At 42.8% G+C, this 13986-nt stretch overlaps 2 protein-coding genes across 4 annotated transcripts in view; one reads left to right on the top strand and one right to left on the bottom strand.

The window, feature by feature from the left end:
* The first annotated feature begins 5328 nt into the window (after nucleotides 1–5328).
* Nucleotides 5329–11595, top strand: nipsnap2 (nipsnap homolog 2). The gene is made up of 10 exons (XM_016247492.1): nucleotides 5329–5469; nucleotides 5945–6084; nucleotides 6162–6207; nucleotides 6281–6375; nucleotides 7321–7391; nucleotides 7801–7941; nucleotides 9101–9132; nucleotides 10164–10258; nucleotides 10422–10505; nucleotides 10761–11595. Exons 1-10 carry the CDS (start codon nucleotides 5378–5380, stop codon nucleotides 10823–10825), a joined length of 861 nt encoding a protein of 286 aa, XP_016102978.1. The 5' UTR covers nucleotides 5329–5377; the 3' UTR covers nucleotides 10826–11595.
* Nucleotides 11596–11689: 94 nt separating this feature from the next.
* Nucleotides 11690–13986, bottom strand: part of psph (phosphoserine phosphatase) — an 8198-nt gene continuing 5901 nt past the window's right edge. For all 3 annotated transcript variants that reach the window (XM_016247493.1, XM_016247494.1, XM_016247495.1), the window contains exons 3-6: nucleotides 13528–13662; nucleotides 12381–12526; nucleotides 12162–12310; nucleotides 11690–12096 (exon numbers count right to left, since the gene is read on the bottom strand). In XM_016247493.1, the coding sequence (XP_016102979.1) occupies nucleotides 11986–12096; nucleotides 12162–12310; nucleotides 12381–12526; nucleotides 13528–13662 (541 nt within the window). In that variant the 3' untranslated portion in view covers nucleotides 11690–11985. The remainder of the gene's footprint in view (nucleotides 12097–12161; nucleotides 12311–12380; nucleotides 12527–13527; nucleotides 13663–13986) is intronic.

The raw sequence follows: 13986 nt of genomic DNA, 5'->3' as shown, positions 1-13986 counted from the left end.
GGTCTCCTGGTTCAGTCTGCTCCAACCCCAGGATCACATCAAGAGAGGGGCAGGGTCACCCAGACTTTATTACCCAGCATCCAGTGCAATGAACTTTCTTTGTCCACAGAGAAGGCTTGGGGGCCGAACCCAGGTGACACCGTCACAGTCATACCTGCTGAGTGGTTGGGGTCTTCCAGGTTGGAAACGAGCCTTACCGACAATTGAAAGAGTGAAAGAGCCATTGGCTTCTATAGTAATTATTTTCATACCATGGAAGTCAATGGGGACCAGCAACTGTTACACGCATTCTGAAAAACAATTTGGAGTGGAGTTTGCAAAATGTTTTTTTTTTTTTCTTCTGTCCTCAGTTTGGGGATGAAACAGAGAGATTCTTACGTTTTCTCTGACAATTGAAAACAGACACGTTTAAAGCATGTTCAGCAAAATAACCTCCATCCAAGGCTATGACATCCATCCATCACTGTATGACATCCGTACAGAAAGCCTTAAAACATTACGTAGTTAGTATGTTTAGTAAGCCTTTCTTGCAAGAATAGTGGTGTTGTTTTAGTGTTTATTATCCTTGTGGGGACATTTGGTCCTAACCAGGCTTTGAAATTAAATTGTATACTGTTTTCTTTTAAGTAACTGGGCCATTCAGAACTTCTACGTGCCAACATATAAAAAATAAACCAGATGATCAAAGTTACAGTTAAGATTTAAATCATTACAAATCTGATTCTTTTCAATCATTGTTTGCATAAAAATTCTACAAACTATATCCTACCTATCGCAAAGTTCTCCAAATTCATCATATTAATACCTCTTCTCCATTGACATCCATTCAAAAGAAGAAAAATATTGCATCATGTTGACAAAATTAAATTCCAGCATATAATTTCATGATTTCTCTCATCTCCTCACCAGAATATAGCTATGCCATATATAATCATAACCCGTCCAGTGAACTGACAGTGTGACCACGGTTAATTTTCACTGGCACTGTTCATTTCAAACCCCATAATGTTTATTCTACTGATTTTCTGTCTTATTTGTATGATTACGGAGTGATCATATAGAAACCAACCAGTTGAGTGAGCTATAGAGCACACGAGACAGGTTTCTCAACATTAGCCATACGGCAGCAGGCGGAAGCAATCTTCTCTGAGTTCATCTCATGCCATAAACTCTGTCTTATTAACTCACATGCTAATCAAATGTACTATGGATTCACTCCAGCAGTTCCTGTTTTGCAAAACTCCAGAATCCCCCTGTGGTGGAGGAACGAGCTCTGGAGATGCAGTAAAATGATTAGCATATGGGAAACTAATTACTCTTGACTGATTGTGTGATGAATGGCACGACCTGTAAATGATTATATTGTGATTTGTTAATTTAATAGTTTGATAAATTAATGTATATGTGTATTTGTCATGCCTCCACCAGGCTCTGCTTCTTCTCACTTGCATCTGTAACCATTCACATGCACAACCAAACACTGCAGATATATATAAACCCTCCAGCGCCACACAGTCAGTGACTAACTCTACACTCAACAGTAGTGTTCCTCACCTCTACAGTCCTCTTCTTGTTTACTGGATCTTCCCAGGAGGTGTTTACACAGCAGAAAACGTTTTATGAGTTTGGGATATGCATAATAGGCTACAGAGTTTTCAGTCACGATCCTTTTGAACGGGGATCGTTTTGACAACGTTGTCGTCTGTATGCCAAACTATAACGTCCCCTGTGGGACAACGAAACACATGCTTGTTATGAATTGCATCAACACATTCCTGAAGACAATAATAATGTGTGAAATCACGCTTGCACAGCTAGAGAGGTGTTTGCGTCCCATTATTACGGGGGCCTGCCCGAGTGTTGCATGGACTGCATGAACTTTGCAGACATTGTACATGAAACAATGTTCAACCCAAATGGTAAAAGTGGGAAAATATAAGCTTGCTGTTCTTGTGAGTCACTCGGGACAGACCAAATCACTCCCAGGCCCACGCCAGCATGTTTTCGGAGCCTCTGGTGGACCTGTGTGCCCAGCTGTGTGCTGCGGTCGACCCGTGCCAAGCTCTTGATTGAAGCCCGTGGATCCATGTGCCAAGAATCACAACTGCTGGAATGCCTGCGCTGGAACGGCTCGGCTCGCTCCATTCCTCTCTAAGTGACCATAAAAGGCTGAGAGGATCGTTCAAAAGAAACCGGAGCACATGCAGAAGGAAAAGCTGCAAAGCCGTTTCTTGTAATCTAAGGTAACGTGAACAAAGGTTTGATGGAGGCTCACTTCCGAACACGTCACGTGAGAGATTTAACACTCTATTCGTGCTGAACGTTCATCAAATGCGAGAATGCATATTCATCTGGCGTTTCGGTCACGAGGAAGGTGCTTGAGAAGTTCGATGCAGATTCCTTCAAAATAACTTTGAGCCAAGTCAGGTCACTGTGCATCCATGTTGCCAAGGCAGATGTTTTCAGGACAACACAAGTGCAGCTCGAGAGTGGAAGCTTGACAGGTTAGCGCCGCTGCTGGCAGATGCCATAACTACACCTGCGGTGTGTAATTAGTCACATGACATTCACGGATCAGACGATTGGTTCAACAACTGTGTTGATGAGCAAACAAACGGCTAATCAGCTAACAGCTGTGAGTGACACATGCCTGACACAATAAACCAGACAAAAACGAGGAAGCATGGTCACCCTAGATTTAGAATATTTCAATCTTTAAAAAATGGCTACGCTTATGTTTTCTTTTAAGCTCTTTTTGAACCTATATGAATTATGTATTAAATCAATTACGTTGATTTGTATTGATATAGTCAAAAAAAAAATTTCAGCTGCCTTCTCAAAGATTCGGTGTTGTTTCCTGGCTGCGCATGCATTAAATCCAATTCAAGATATTTGTGATAGCTATTTTTAATCTTCTGCACAGAAGAGGATTGTTGTGTGTGATTGGCTGTTGGCTGCAGACGCTTTCAGAGTTAATCACAAACTCTGAAACAAACCCAGACAGAGAACATCAGTGACAGAGTGCTGGATTCGTTTGGTTTTGTCCTACTCTGTTGTCTAACAGGCCTCTGAGTAAAAATCACCAGAACAGCAGTTGATTCAAAGACACGGAGACATCAGACACACACTCGTTCCAGCATGTACAGAGACTCGCTTTCATAGTATTTAATGTGAGTACAGGCCTGGCTAAATGTGACTGAAGCAGCTAAATCATTCTGCTCACATTTCTCCACCGTTGTAGTTTTATATTTCATTTAGCAGTTTTTGCACTATTGTGATACTGATGTTTTTCCGTCTCTACATCTGTGATGCATGATCACCTGACTGTGATGCAGATGTGTGTGTGAAGAAACAATTCAGAAGACACTGACAAAAGCGCCACCTAGAGGCCAGTGTTGTACAATACAACACACGTGTGACACACAGAGACTTGGGAATGGACTCTTTTGACCACCTAGCAACCACCTAGAACTGCCTAGCAACCAGGACTGATGTTTATTCAGAGCGGCTTCGCTCTCTTCTGATGGACACGCCAAAGTTTAAAGAGTCGTAACTGGGAAATGGCTGAAATGCAATGTAATCAATTATAATTTTGTCATATTAACTGGTTGCAAAATGTTTAATACTGTGTTCTGGCAAACAGCTTGTCTTGCTGCTTGATATTATAAACTGCTGAGTCTTACCATATGTATGTAGCATGTATGCAGCTGTGTAAATGATAAATGTCCACAGAAACTAACACAATCAGGAGCAGAATGGATGAACTGGCCAAAAAGCCAAAGCTAGGAGACATTCATGGGTTCCCCGCACCGTGCAGGAGACCCGTGTGAGACTACATTAGTTCCCACTGAACCTCTGACCAAAACCGTGCTCGGGACCGGCTTCTCCGGCTGTACTATCTCAAGATCCTCAGCGGAAATACGTGGAAATCCTGAATACATGCTCACCTTATTTATACCCGTGCATCACCACTAACCCTGAAATTAGCCCTCAAGCAATGTATGCAGTGTGCCTAGTAATAATCCGCATGTTGTAAAGTAATTCATATTAATAAGCAATGACGTTTCTCTTTCGAAACATGTTTTGTGGCAGCCCTTGGAAGTCTAAAGGTCGAACGTTATGCTGTCTATGATCAGTGTAACATTAATATAGTTTACTGGCAAATATCATGTCACCATGTGCCACAGATATCTTCACGCTTTAAATAGCTCTAGTTTTCCCCCTGTTGCATCAAAATGTGGAGGTCATGTGTAAACATTAGGAAATAATGGTAAATACTGCGAGAGAGACATATACGAACTAATGAGTTGTGTGTCTGTGGCTTTTTTCTGATAATTATATTACGATTAAGCTGACTTCAATAGTGAAATATCATGAAATTCTTATTTGCTATTATCTAGGAAAAGACAAGAAAGGACAATTGTTTTGTTTTTAATTGTTTTGGGGTCCCTATACTATTATTATTATGATATTTGGTTTGATCATTTATTGTGTGGTCCAGTTTTAATCCAGTTCACCACAGATTCTGACAATAATTAATGTAAATAACTATTATGAAAATCAAACAGTTTATTACATTCTAAGAAAATTATTAACTAAATAAATATGAGAATATAAGCATGAGAAAATATAAAAAAAGACATACAGCAATTCTAACATTTGTAACTTTTTCAATGCTATTTTATGGTTGTGCTTTTGGAAATGACTCTTACTTCCTTAATTAGTCATATTATTCAGCATTTTAGGCTCATTTGGAGCGCGTGTGTTTTTGTTGCAAGTCTAATTGTGTAGTTTTATGTATGTATTTATGTATGTATGTATCAGGGTGTGCCTTCACCGGATCATGCACTGAAAACAGAGACGTCTGTAATTATAATTCTAACATTTGTAACTTTTTCAATGCTATTTTATGGTTGTGCTTTTGGAAATGACTCTTACTTTCATATTTAGTCATATTATTCAGCATTTTAGGCTCTGTTGCAAGTCTAATTGTGTAGTTTTATGTATGTATTTATGTATGTATGTATCAGGGTGTGCCTTCACCGGATCATGCACTGAAAACAGAGACGTCTGTAATTAATACTCAAAGCAGTTCTCAAAAGAGTGCACTGATATACACTCAGTTTAAATAGCATTTAATCTTGAGGAGCCTTCATAAGAGCCGAGGGAAGCTTTAGATTTGAATGAGCATATTACTTAACATAGTCACTAGCAGGACTAGTTCTTGGACTGAAATGAGAGCAGTAACTGACTAGAAAAGGTATGTCCAGTGTTAGCTGTGTGAGCGGTTAGTAGCGCCCCCTGCCGGCGCCGCAGGGAACTGCAGGTGTTTAACTGCTTCCTCGCCTGCTGCTCGTGTCCTATCTATCAGTGGAAGATGGCGACCAGAGTCCTTCAGAGCTCTTTCTCCGGCCTGTATCGGGCTGCACACACGGGCCGGGCGAAAGGACACGTTACCGCTGTTATCAGGTTTGATCTCAATTATTACCCGTCATAAACCTGCGTGCTGCGTGCTTCGGCGAAACTCTCAGCTCTGCGTGTGTTAGCGTGCATTAGTTAAAGACGTGATTACTGCTGCTCTCGGATATATATACCGACGCTTTCCTAATGCACTGACTGTGAGGCGTCTGCGCGAGCGGCTCAGCGCTCAGTGTTGCTTTGAGACAGACGCGCGTGACTCTCAAGGTCACCGTTCGGCACAGCGCGAGGGGTCTTCTGGTGAAGACACCGCGCGCTGTTTGAGCTGTTTGAGCAATGCAAGGCTTAGTGATTGATGACTGATGCATGCAGAGCTTCAGAAAGGCCTTATGATCACCTGACAGTGTGCTGTTATTATCTGTGCAGCAAGGGCAAACCATAAACGTGTGCATGGTCTTATGATGCAATGTAACATTCACGTCTGTGTATGTGTAATAATAATAATGCAGAAGTGGTCCTGTTTCAGGGGTCTGTCAGCATCTAATAACCGGAACCGAGAGGACAGCTGGTTCAAATCACTGTTTGTGCGGAAGGTGGACCCCAGAAAAGACGCTCACTCCCATCTGCTAGCCAAGAAAGAGGACAACAACTTGTATAAAATCCAGTGTAGGTTCTGCCCTCTGCTGTAAACGCTCTCAGCGTGCGATTTGTTCATTAACGCCGTTATATTGCTTGTGTTGTAGTTCACAACGTGAAGCCCGAGTGCCTGGAGGCCTACAACAAACTCTGGTAAGTCAGCCTCCTCCAGCACGAGTGAGCGAGGTGTTAATGCAAGAAACCAGACTGAGCCTTGTGTCCGCAGTGATGAGGTGCTGCCCTCCATCCACGCTGAGCAGAACTACCCGTGTGAGCTGGTGGGCACCTGGAACACCTGGTACGGAGAGCAGGACCAAGCTGGTAGGACCCCGCAGGAGTGTTCAGAGAGACGTTTCTTAAAGCGATAGTTCACCCAGAAATGAAGATGTGATGTTTATCTGCTTACCCCCGGGGCATCCAAGATGTAGGTGACTTTGTTTCTTCAGTAGAACACAAACTGAGATGGTTAACACAAACCGTTGCAGTCTGTCAGTCGTATAATGGAGGTGAATGGGAATCACGGCTTTGAGAGTCAAAAAAACATACACAAACAAAACCAAATTAAACCCTGCGGCTCGTGACGATACATTGATGTGTAAAGACACGAAACCGTTGGTTTGTGCAAGAAACTGAACATTGGACCGTTGACACTCTATCTACAATCTCAATTAGGAGGGTCCCTTCCATTATACGACTGACAGACTGCAACGGTTTGAGTTAAAAATCTCAGTTTGTGTTCTACTGAAGAAACAAAGTCACCTACATCTGGGATGCCCCGGGGGTAAGCAGATAAACATCACATCTTCATTTCTGGGTGAACTATCCCTTTAAGAGCTGAAATATAAAAGATAACTTTCATACGTCTTGAGTTACAGCTATGCAGACCTGAAAAGTGTTTTTTCCCACTTGTGAACGCACGTAATGTCACATAAAGCCATCAGATTTCTCTCAGTCTCTGTGAAGATAACATCACGATGCTGCCAGCTTTCTGAACTCATTTTCAGCCTTCTGTAATTTGTCGATTTCACCCCGTCTACCAAATAGTGGATTGCTCAGTAAATATTCATCCATGACATTTAATATTTTGGCTTTTATCGTTGTTTATGTTGGTCTCTTTTCAGAAAAAATATTAACAAAATTAACAATTTTATTGAAGGCAGTTTCTGAAATGTGGTTGATTTGAACGTGTGTATTATATGAGATGTTAGAGGTTTGTGTTTCTGTGAGCGCTGACACACTGTAACGTGCCTCTGGTTCACTACCTAGTGCACTTGTGGCGGTACAGAGGAGGATACCCAGCTCTGACTGAAGTCATGAACAAACTGAAGAACAACAAGGTAAACGACTGCACACTAGAAGATATTATGGGTTTGTGTGATCGATATACAGCCGTAAGTTCAGTGCACTCATATTCACTATAATCCACATCTCGTAACTCTTCAGCACTGTTCAAGGCGAGTGCTAGCATGATACACATGGTGAAAGTAGCAGGTTTTGTTGAATGGTTATGGTGACTTGATAATAATGAGCTCACGTCTGCAGGTGGCGCTGTTCACACACAATCACGCGACTTCATGTTATGTTTGAAACTATATTTACATTTGCTGAGGTTTTCAGATGTGATCCCACACTGTAGTGTTTTTACGGCAGTGTAAAGAGCGCTTTGAGCCCTGCACGCGTTCAGCTGTTGAAATGCTGTCTCAGAGCAGCTGCCGCTGAAGCGCTGACGTCTGTCGTGTTGAGCAGGACTTCCTGGAGTACAGGAAGGAGAGGGGGAAGATGCTGCTGTCCCGCAGGAACCAGCTGCTGCTGGAGTTCAGCTTCTGGAACGAGCCGGTGCCCCGAGACGGACCCAACATCTACGAGCTGCGCTCCTACCAGCTGAGAGTGAGTGTGTCCCGCACATCAGCCACACACCGAGAGTCAGAGCAGCGCTGTTTGACATGCAGCCGAGTGTGTGTGTGTGTGTGTGTGTGTGTAAGAGAGAGAGAGAGAGAGTGTGTGTGTGTGAGAGAGAGAGAGAGAGAGTGTGTGTGTGTGAGAGAGAGAGAGAGAGAGTGTGTGTGTGTGAGAGAGAGAGAGAGAGAGTGTGTGTGTGTGAGAGAGAGAGAGAGAGAGTGTGTGTGTGTGAGAGAGAGAGAGAGAGAGTGTGTGTGTGTGAGAGAGAGAGAGAGAGAGTGTGTGTGTGTGAGAGAGAGAGAGAGAGAGTGTGTGTGTGTGAGAGAGAGAGAGAGAGAGTGTGTGTGTGTGAGAGAGAGAGAGAGAGAGTGTGTGTGTGTGAGAGAGAGAGAGAGAGAGTGTGTGTGTGTGAGAGAGAGAGAGAGAGAGTGTGTGTGTGTGAGAGAGAGAGAGAGAGAGTGTGTGTGTGTGAGAGAGAGAGAGAGAGAGTGTGTGTGTGTGAGAGAGAGAGAGAGAGAGTGTGTGTGTGTGAGAGAGAGAGAGAGAGAGTGTGTGTGTGTGAGAGAGAGAGAGAGAGAGTGTGTGTGTGTGAGAGAGAGAGAGAGAGAGTGTGTGTGTGTGAGAGAGAGAGAGAGAGAGTGTGTGTGTGTGAGAGAGAGAGAGAGAGAGTGTGTGTGTGTGAGAGAGAGAGAGAGAGAGTGTGTGTGTGTGAGAGAGAGAGAGAGAGAGTGTGTGTGTGTGAGAGAGAGAGAGAGAGAGTGTGTGTGTGTGAGAGAGAGAGAGAGAGAGTGTGTGTGTGTGAGAGAGAGAGAGAGAGAGTGTGTGTGTGTGTGAGCGAGAGAGAGAGTGTGTGTGAGTGAGTGAGTGAGTGTGTGTGTGTGTGTGTGTTAGTTATCGTTGCAGTTGTATATAATGTTTTGGAGTGGTGATGGAAACACTGAAACGGTCCGTTTGAGATCTTGCCAAACTTTCTTAATAATAACACACTCTTTAGTTGATCAGTTTTCTAGTGTTGCTTCATTTATATGGCCAGCAAAACCAAAGTGACCAGACTGTAGGTGTTACACATCACCAGTCCTACAGGCTGGCCGAAGGCTTTTTGAAATGAATTCAGATTCACGGTGGTCCTTTTTCTTGTCTCCTGCAGCCCGGGACCATGATTGAATGGGGCAACTATTGGTGCAAGCAATACATAACTCAGAAGATTGAATTATAAAATGTTAAGAGCTCAAAATACAATTGAAATGAAGTGTTTTATATGCATGCACTGCTGTAATGTAGCATATTTAATGCTTTCAAGCTCATTATTCAATGCTACAGAACGTGTTCAGATCAGTTCAATCTCACAAATGTAGGACTGTTGCGATCCTCAAGTTCTCATGCTAGATTCCTGAGTGTTTATGATTTCAGAAGTCATTATGATGTGATGTTACACACACTGTCTATAATAGAGAACTGCATTGCTCATGACGTCATAAAAGTGAAGAGCCTATGGGTGTTCCCTAGTGCTGCCTTACATTCTGCTGAATTAATAGGGAATCTAATTTTAGTGAGAAAGCATCACCTAACGAGTCAGCGGTTTTAGATCTGAAGTACGTTCGGACGACGCAAACCTCCCGAGCATGTAATTAGTCACTCGTTTAATGTCGGGAATTTCACTTCCGTATTAAAAATCTGAATAAAGATTTATGCTTTGTATTTATGCGTTAATTCACCTTTACATTCACTGTTTATGTAATTGTTGTTATAGAGCTTTTATTCATACAGTAGGCTAACTGCAAATGTTTCAATGATTTTGTTAACAGCATGCGTTTTGAAGCAGTTAATGATTTAAATGAATAACTAGTAACATGCATAACATTTCACTGCTGTGGCAACTGTGATGATATAAAGGCCAAAGATCCGAGAGCTGTTCACATTCATCACATGCCATCCAGCAGCTGACTGAAGCGCTCTCCGCTCTCCTTCTGGTGTAAATACAGCTTTCTTTAGTGATTGACTTCACAGTAGCTCTAACAATGGAAAGAGCGTGCCTTCAGTCCCCAGCCAATGCATGAGCATGAAAAACATAAAGCCTGAATGCGCGTCAGTGTTGATTTTTCATCATTTCATTCCTGGTTGAATTCATTCATTGCTGTGAGCAGGCCTTTATAAAGAGCTGTGCGATCTTCATCATTCAGAAGTGTGTGATTATTGTTCCTGTTCCTCAGGGCCAGAGCCATCAGCTACCGGCAGCACAACCGCGAGGCAGTGGGCGGCTTCTTCTCTCAGATAGGAGACCTCTACATGGTGCATCATCTCTGGGGTGAGAGATCACATGCCGCCAGACAGACTCCCAGAAGTGCTCAAAGTCACGTTTACTTCTATAACGCTTCCTGCAACACAGACCGCTTCAAAGCAGCTTCGCATTAATAAGAGAATCAATGATGCAAACCTCTGATGTGTGTAGTGTTGTCCATCTGTTTCAGCGTATAAGGACCTGCAGTCCAGAGAGGACACGAGGAACGCCGCCTGGCAGCACGAGGGCTGGGATGAAGTGGTCTATTACACCGGTAAACACACGCCACAGCTACATCTCTGCCAGCACTAGATGCATTTAACTGAAGTCTTCTCCTGGTCTACTAGTAGAAGTCATTCCTGTTCATAAGTCTGCATGCATTTATAGACGAAGTGACTTTTGCTGCTCTAAAACAGCATGAGAAGTCAGATTTAGTGTCAGTATTTCCATTTGATTAACGCTGATGTCTAATGATTTTGTTATATTTCAAAATGACCCGTAAGGTTGTGTGTGTTTGTGGTGTTTTCAGTGCCGCTCATCCAGCACATGGAGTCCAGGATAATGATCCCGCTGAAAGCATCTCCTCTCCAGTAATGCATCCATCCAAATCATCCCCATGAGCTCCAGACCAGACCGAGACATCGGATACTGCCGTGATTATCTCTTGATGCCACCCAACGTCACGCACAACACACTTGCTCGGACCGTAATAACTGCACCAGCAAACCCAACTGAATTTGTAGGAATGAAGGGTAAGTTTTGAGAATCTTTCTTATGACGTAGACATATCTGAAATCTGCTGCTTGCGTGAATCTGTATATCGCTCGGCCGAGATCTGTTAAATAAAGTTTCGTTGGAATATGTAAAGGACATAAAAGTGCATTCAATTAGAGTATTAACCCCCTCTGGTCTGGTGGCCGCTGCATCTGTGATTCGCCAGATCTCAAAACACCCTCATATTGGAATGCCTTAGTTAACGCAGACGAGTATGAACGGACTTCTGTCAGAAAGCAACCGTTTGCCGTTCACCCTGCTGCAATCTACTCATGTATTTATTGCATATTTATAAGCTGTAAATATAAACCCCCACATGGAGACTGTTTCATGTTTTAATAACCTACATATTCAGATCAGTTATTAACAGGATGAGATCTAAATACACTGTTGGTTACTAAATAGCCCTCGTTTAAGCAGATCTGTGCAACTGGAGCTGGACAAGCCTCATCGGGGACGGGTTGTGGTTTTTTTTTAGTTGCTGTATTTTATTTTATAATTCTTCTGTTTCTACATAGACATGTTTTTGTGTGATCGCAGCATGCTCCGGCTACTGTACGCTGATCTGACGGGGATTTAACAGCAACCAATACTGTAATCAATAAATCATAAATCTACCACACTGTGTCATGTTAACGCCGATAAAAGCTGTTACTTGTTTATTCTCTCTTGATCAATATTAAAAATGCTCTTTTTCAAATATGCATACTGAAGTAGACAGTTGTTAGCTTAGAAACAGTCATGATATAGTGTTCTCTGGAAGTCTGACATCCAAACGCGAGTCTAGTTTCGTCAGTTAAAATGCTCACTGTACAGAACATCAGACCGCTGCTGGTTTGCATCATCTTCTATATAAACAATAGTTTCAATAATAAACTCTAGAGATATACGACCATTAAAAATTGTGCATTAGGAGAAACTAGGAAAGGCAGAAAGCTAGTGCACTAGCACAGAGTATGCTAAACTCCAGTCAGTGCTCTCTAGATCTTCTCCAACTCTTTAAGCAGCTCTCCGAAGCTGGAGACGTACCACGAGGACTTCTCCTTCACCTGCTGCCGCACCACGTTCCCACCAAACCCAATGAAGGCGCTCTGAAAGCACAGGACAGACTGTAAGTACTGCAGCTCGTGCATCGGTCAGAGTATGACGTACTCACCGCAGGAGGACAGGCCTCCAGGTCCGTGGCTCCGTCTCCAATCATCACGATGTTTCTGAAGCCGTACTCCTCCTGCAGCATGCTGATGACCCGGCTCTTCCCGCCGGACTGTGCTGTGGGCTGAGACTCGTCGAAGCCGGCGTACTCTCCTGAGACACAGCACACGCGTGTTAGTCACTAGCCAGCACCAGCGGCCCGCGAGCCAGCTGCAGCTCTTACCGTTGAAGAAGAACTTGAGGCGGTTTGCGTAGACGTGATGGAGCGGGATGCTGAGCTGCGACGCCACGTGTTCAACGATGCAGCGGAACCCACCGGAGACGAGGAACACCTTCACGCTACGCTGATGAAGCTTCTCCACCAGCTCCCTGAGCACAGAAACACTCAGCATCGGGATAGAGTCGCTATAAAGTCTATAGTGATAGAGGCACTTGAACTCATGACAGTAAGACTGAAGTGTTAATGTCTCATCTTTTCTTGTCTTTATCAGAATTGAAATCCACCTTGTACATGTCCCGGGAACTTAAATTGGGAACTAAATGTCTTTTCCAACTTGAGAACCATAAACAGCCATAAAGAATCGATTATTACACAACATCTGAGTCAATATCACAGACCATAGCTGTTTTAGCATCCCTTGGCCACTGAGTGTAGTTTGGGCTCCTCAATGCATCCTATAAGTGCACACATCCAGTCTGGTTTTCTTCATTAGAAACATGCAGTTATATAGGTGTGGAGTTTTATCTTTAGCTCCTTGCATTCTTATGTCAATATATATATATATATATATATATAACAGAATATTGTGTATAGTGTAAAGTATAATATTTAGTATGCAGAGTATATATAGTATGGTAAGTATAGTGCATTGCATGTATAGTCTATATAGTGTAGTGTATATGGTGTTTAGTGAATATAATGTATAGTATATATAATAGTGTAAATTGTATATAGTGTATAGTATATATAGTGTTACAGTGTAGAATATATATAGTATAGTGTATATAATGTATAGTAGTGCATATTGTATATAGTGTATATTGTAAATAATGTATAGTATGTAGTGTATATTGTGTAGCCTATAGTGTAAATGTATAGTATGTAGCGTGTAAAGTGTAATGTATAGTGTATCTAGTGTAAAGTGTATAAATTGTGAATGTATAGGATGTAGCGTACATGGTGTAAAGTGTAAATAATATAGTTTTATACCTTAATAGGATTGTTGTAAACATTACTGGCACCTTATAATTATTGATTTTAAATATAATTTATTATTGTTATGGTTGTGTATTGTGACTTCGGCAGTGTTGTACATAAAATGAACCAATTTGAAGCATCTTTCCAGAAATGAGGATGGATACCAACTTACTTGATCCCTGGCGTCAGCTGAGGCGGGTGGTCAGTGATCAGCTTGTTGACTTGTTCCCTCGAGCACTTGATGATGGACAGACGCTCACTCAGAGCTGTGTGGAATGAGACGGAGCCGCCCATGGCCTTCAGAGTCCTGCAGACCAGAGATATGCCGTCACACTCCACACTAGACCAGCATCTGTACACTAGCTAGGCTGCCTGACCACACGTGTGTGTGTGTGTGTGAGAGTGAGTGAGTGTGTGTGTGAGTGAGTGAGTGTGTGTGTGAGTGAGTGTGTGTGAGAGTGTGTCTGTGAGAGAGTGAGTGTGTGTGAGAGTGAGTGAGTGAGTGTGTGTCTGTGAGAGAGAGAGAGTGTGTGAGAGAGTGAGTGTGTGTGTGAGTGAGTGTGTGAGAGAGTGAGTGTGTGAGTGAGAGTGTGTGAGAGTGTGAGTGTGTGTGTGTGTGAGTGAGTGAGTG

This window comes from Sinocyclocheilus grahami, unplaced genomic scaffold, assembly GCF_001515645.1.
Source record: "Sinocyclocheilus grahami isolate Dianchi unplaced genomic scaffold, SAMN03320097.WGS_v1.1 scaffold838.1, whole genome shotgun sequence".
Classification (NCBI taxonomy): Eukaryota; Metazoa; Chordata; class Actinopteri; order Cypriniformes; family Cyprinidae; genus Sinocyclocheilus; species Sinocyclocheilus grahami.
This window is presented reverse-complemented; position numbering and strand designations above follow the sequence as displayed.

Bases quoted from the DNA above. Each gene is read 5' to 3' on its own strand.
- nipsnap2 (XM_016247492.1), top strand. From the start codon at position 5,378: ATGGCGACCAGAGTCCTTCAGAGCTCTTTCTCCGGCCTGTATCGGGCT. The intron at 6,085-6,161 runs GTAGGTTCTGCC...CTTGTGTTGTAG, and splicing joins CAACTTGTATAAAATCCAGT to TTCACAACGTGAAGCCCGAG. The intron at 10,506-10,760 runs GTAAACACACGC...TGGTGTTTTCAG, and splicing joins TGAAGTGGTCTATTACACCG to TGCCGCTCATCCAGCACATG.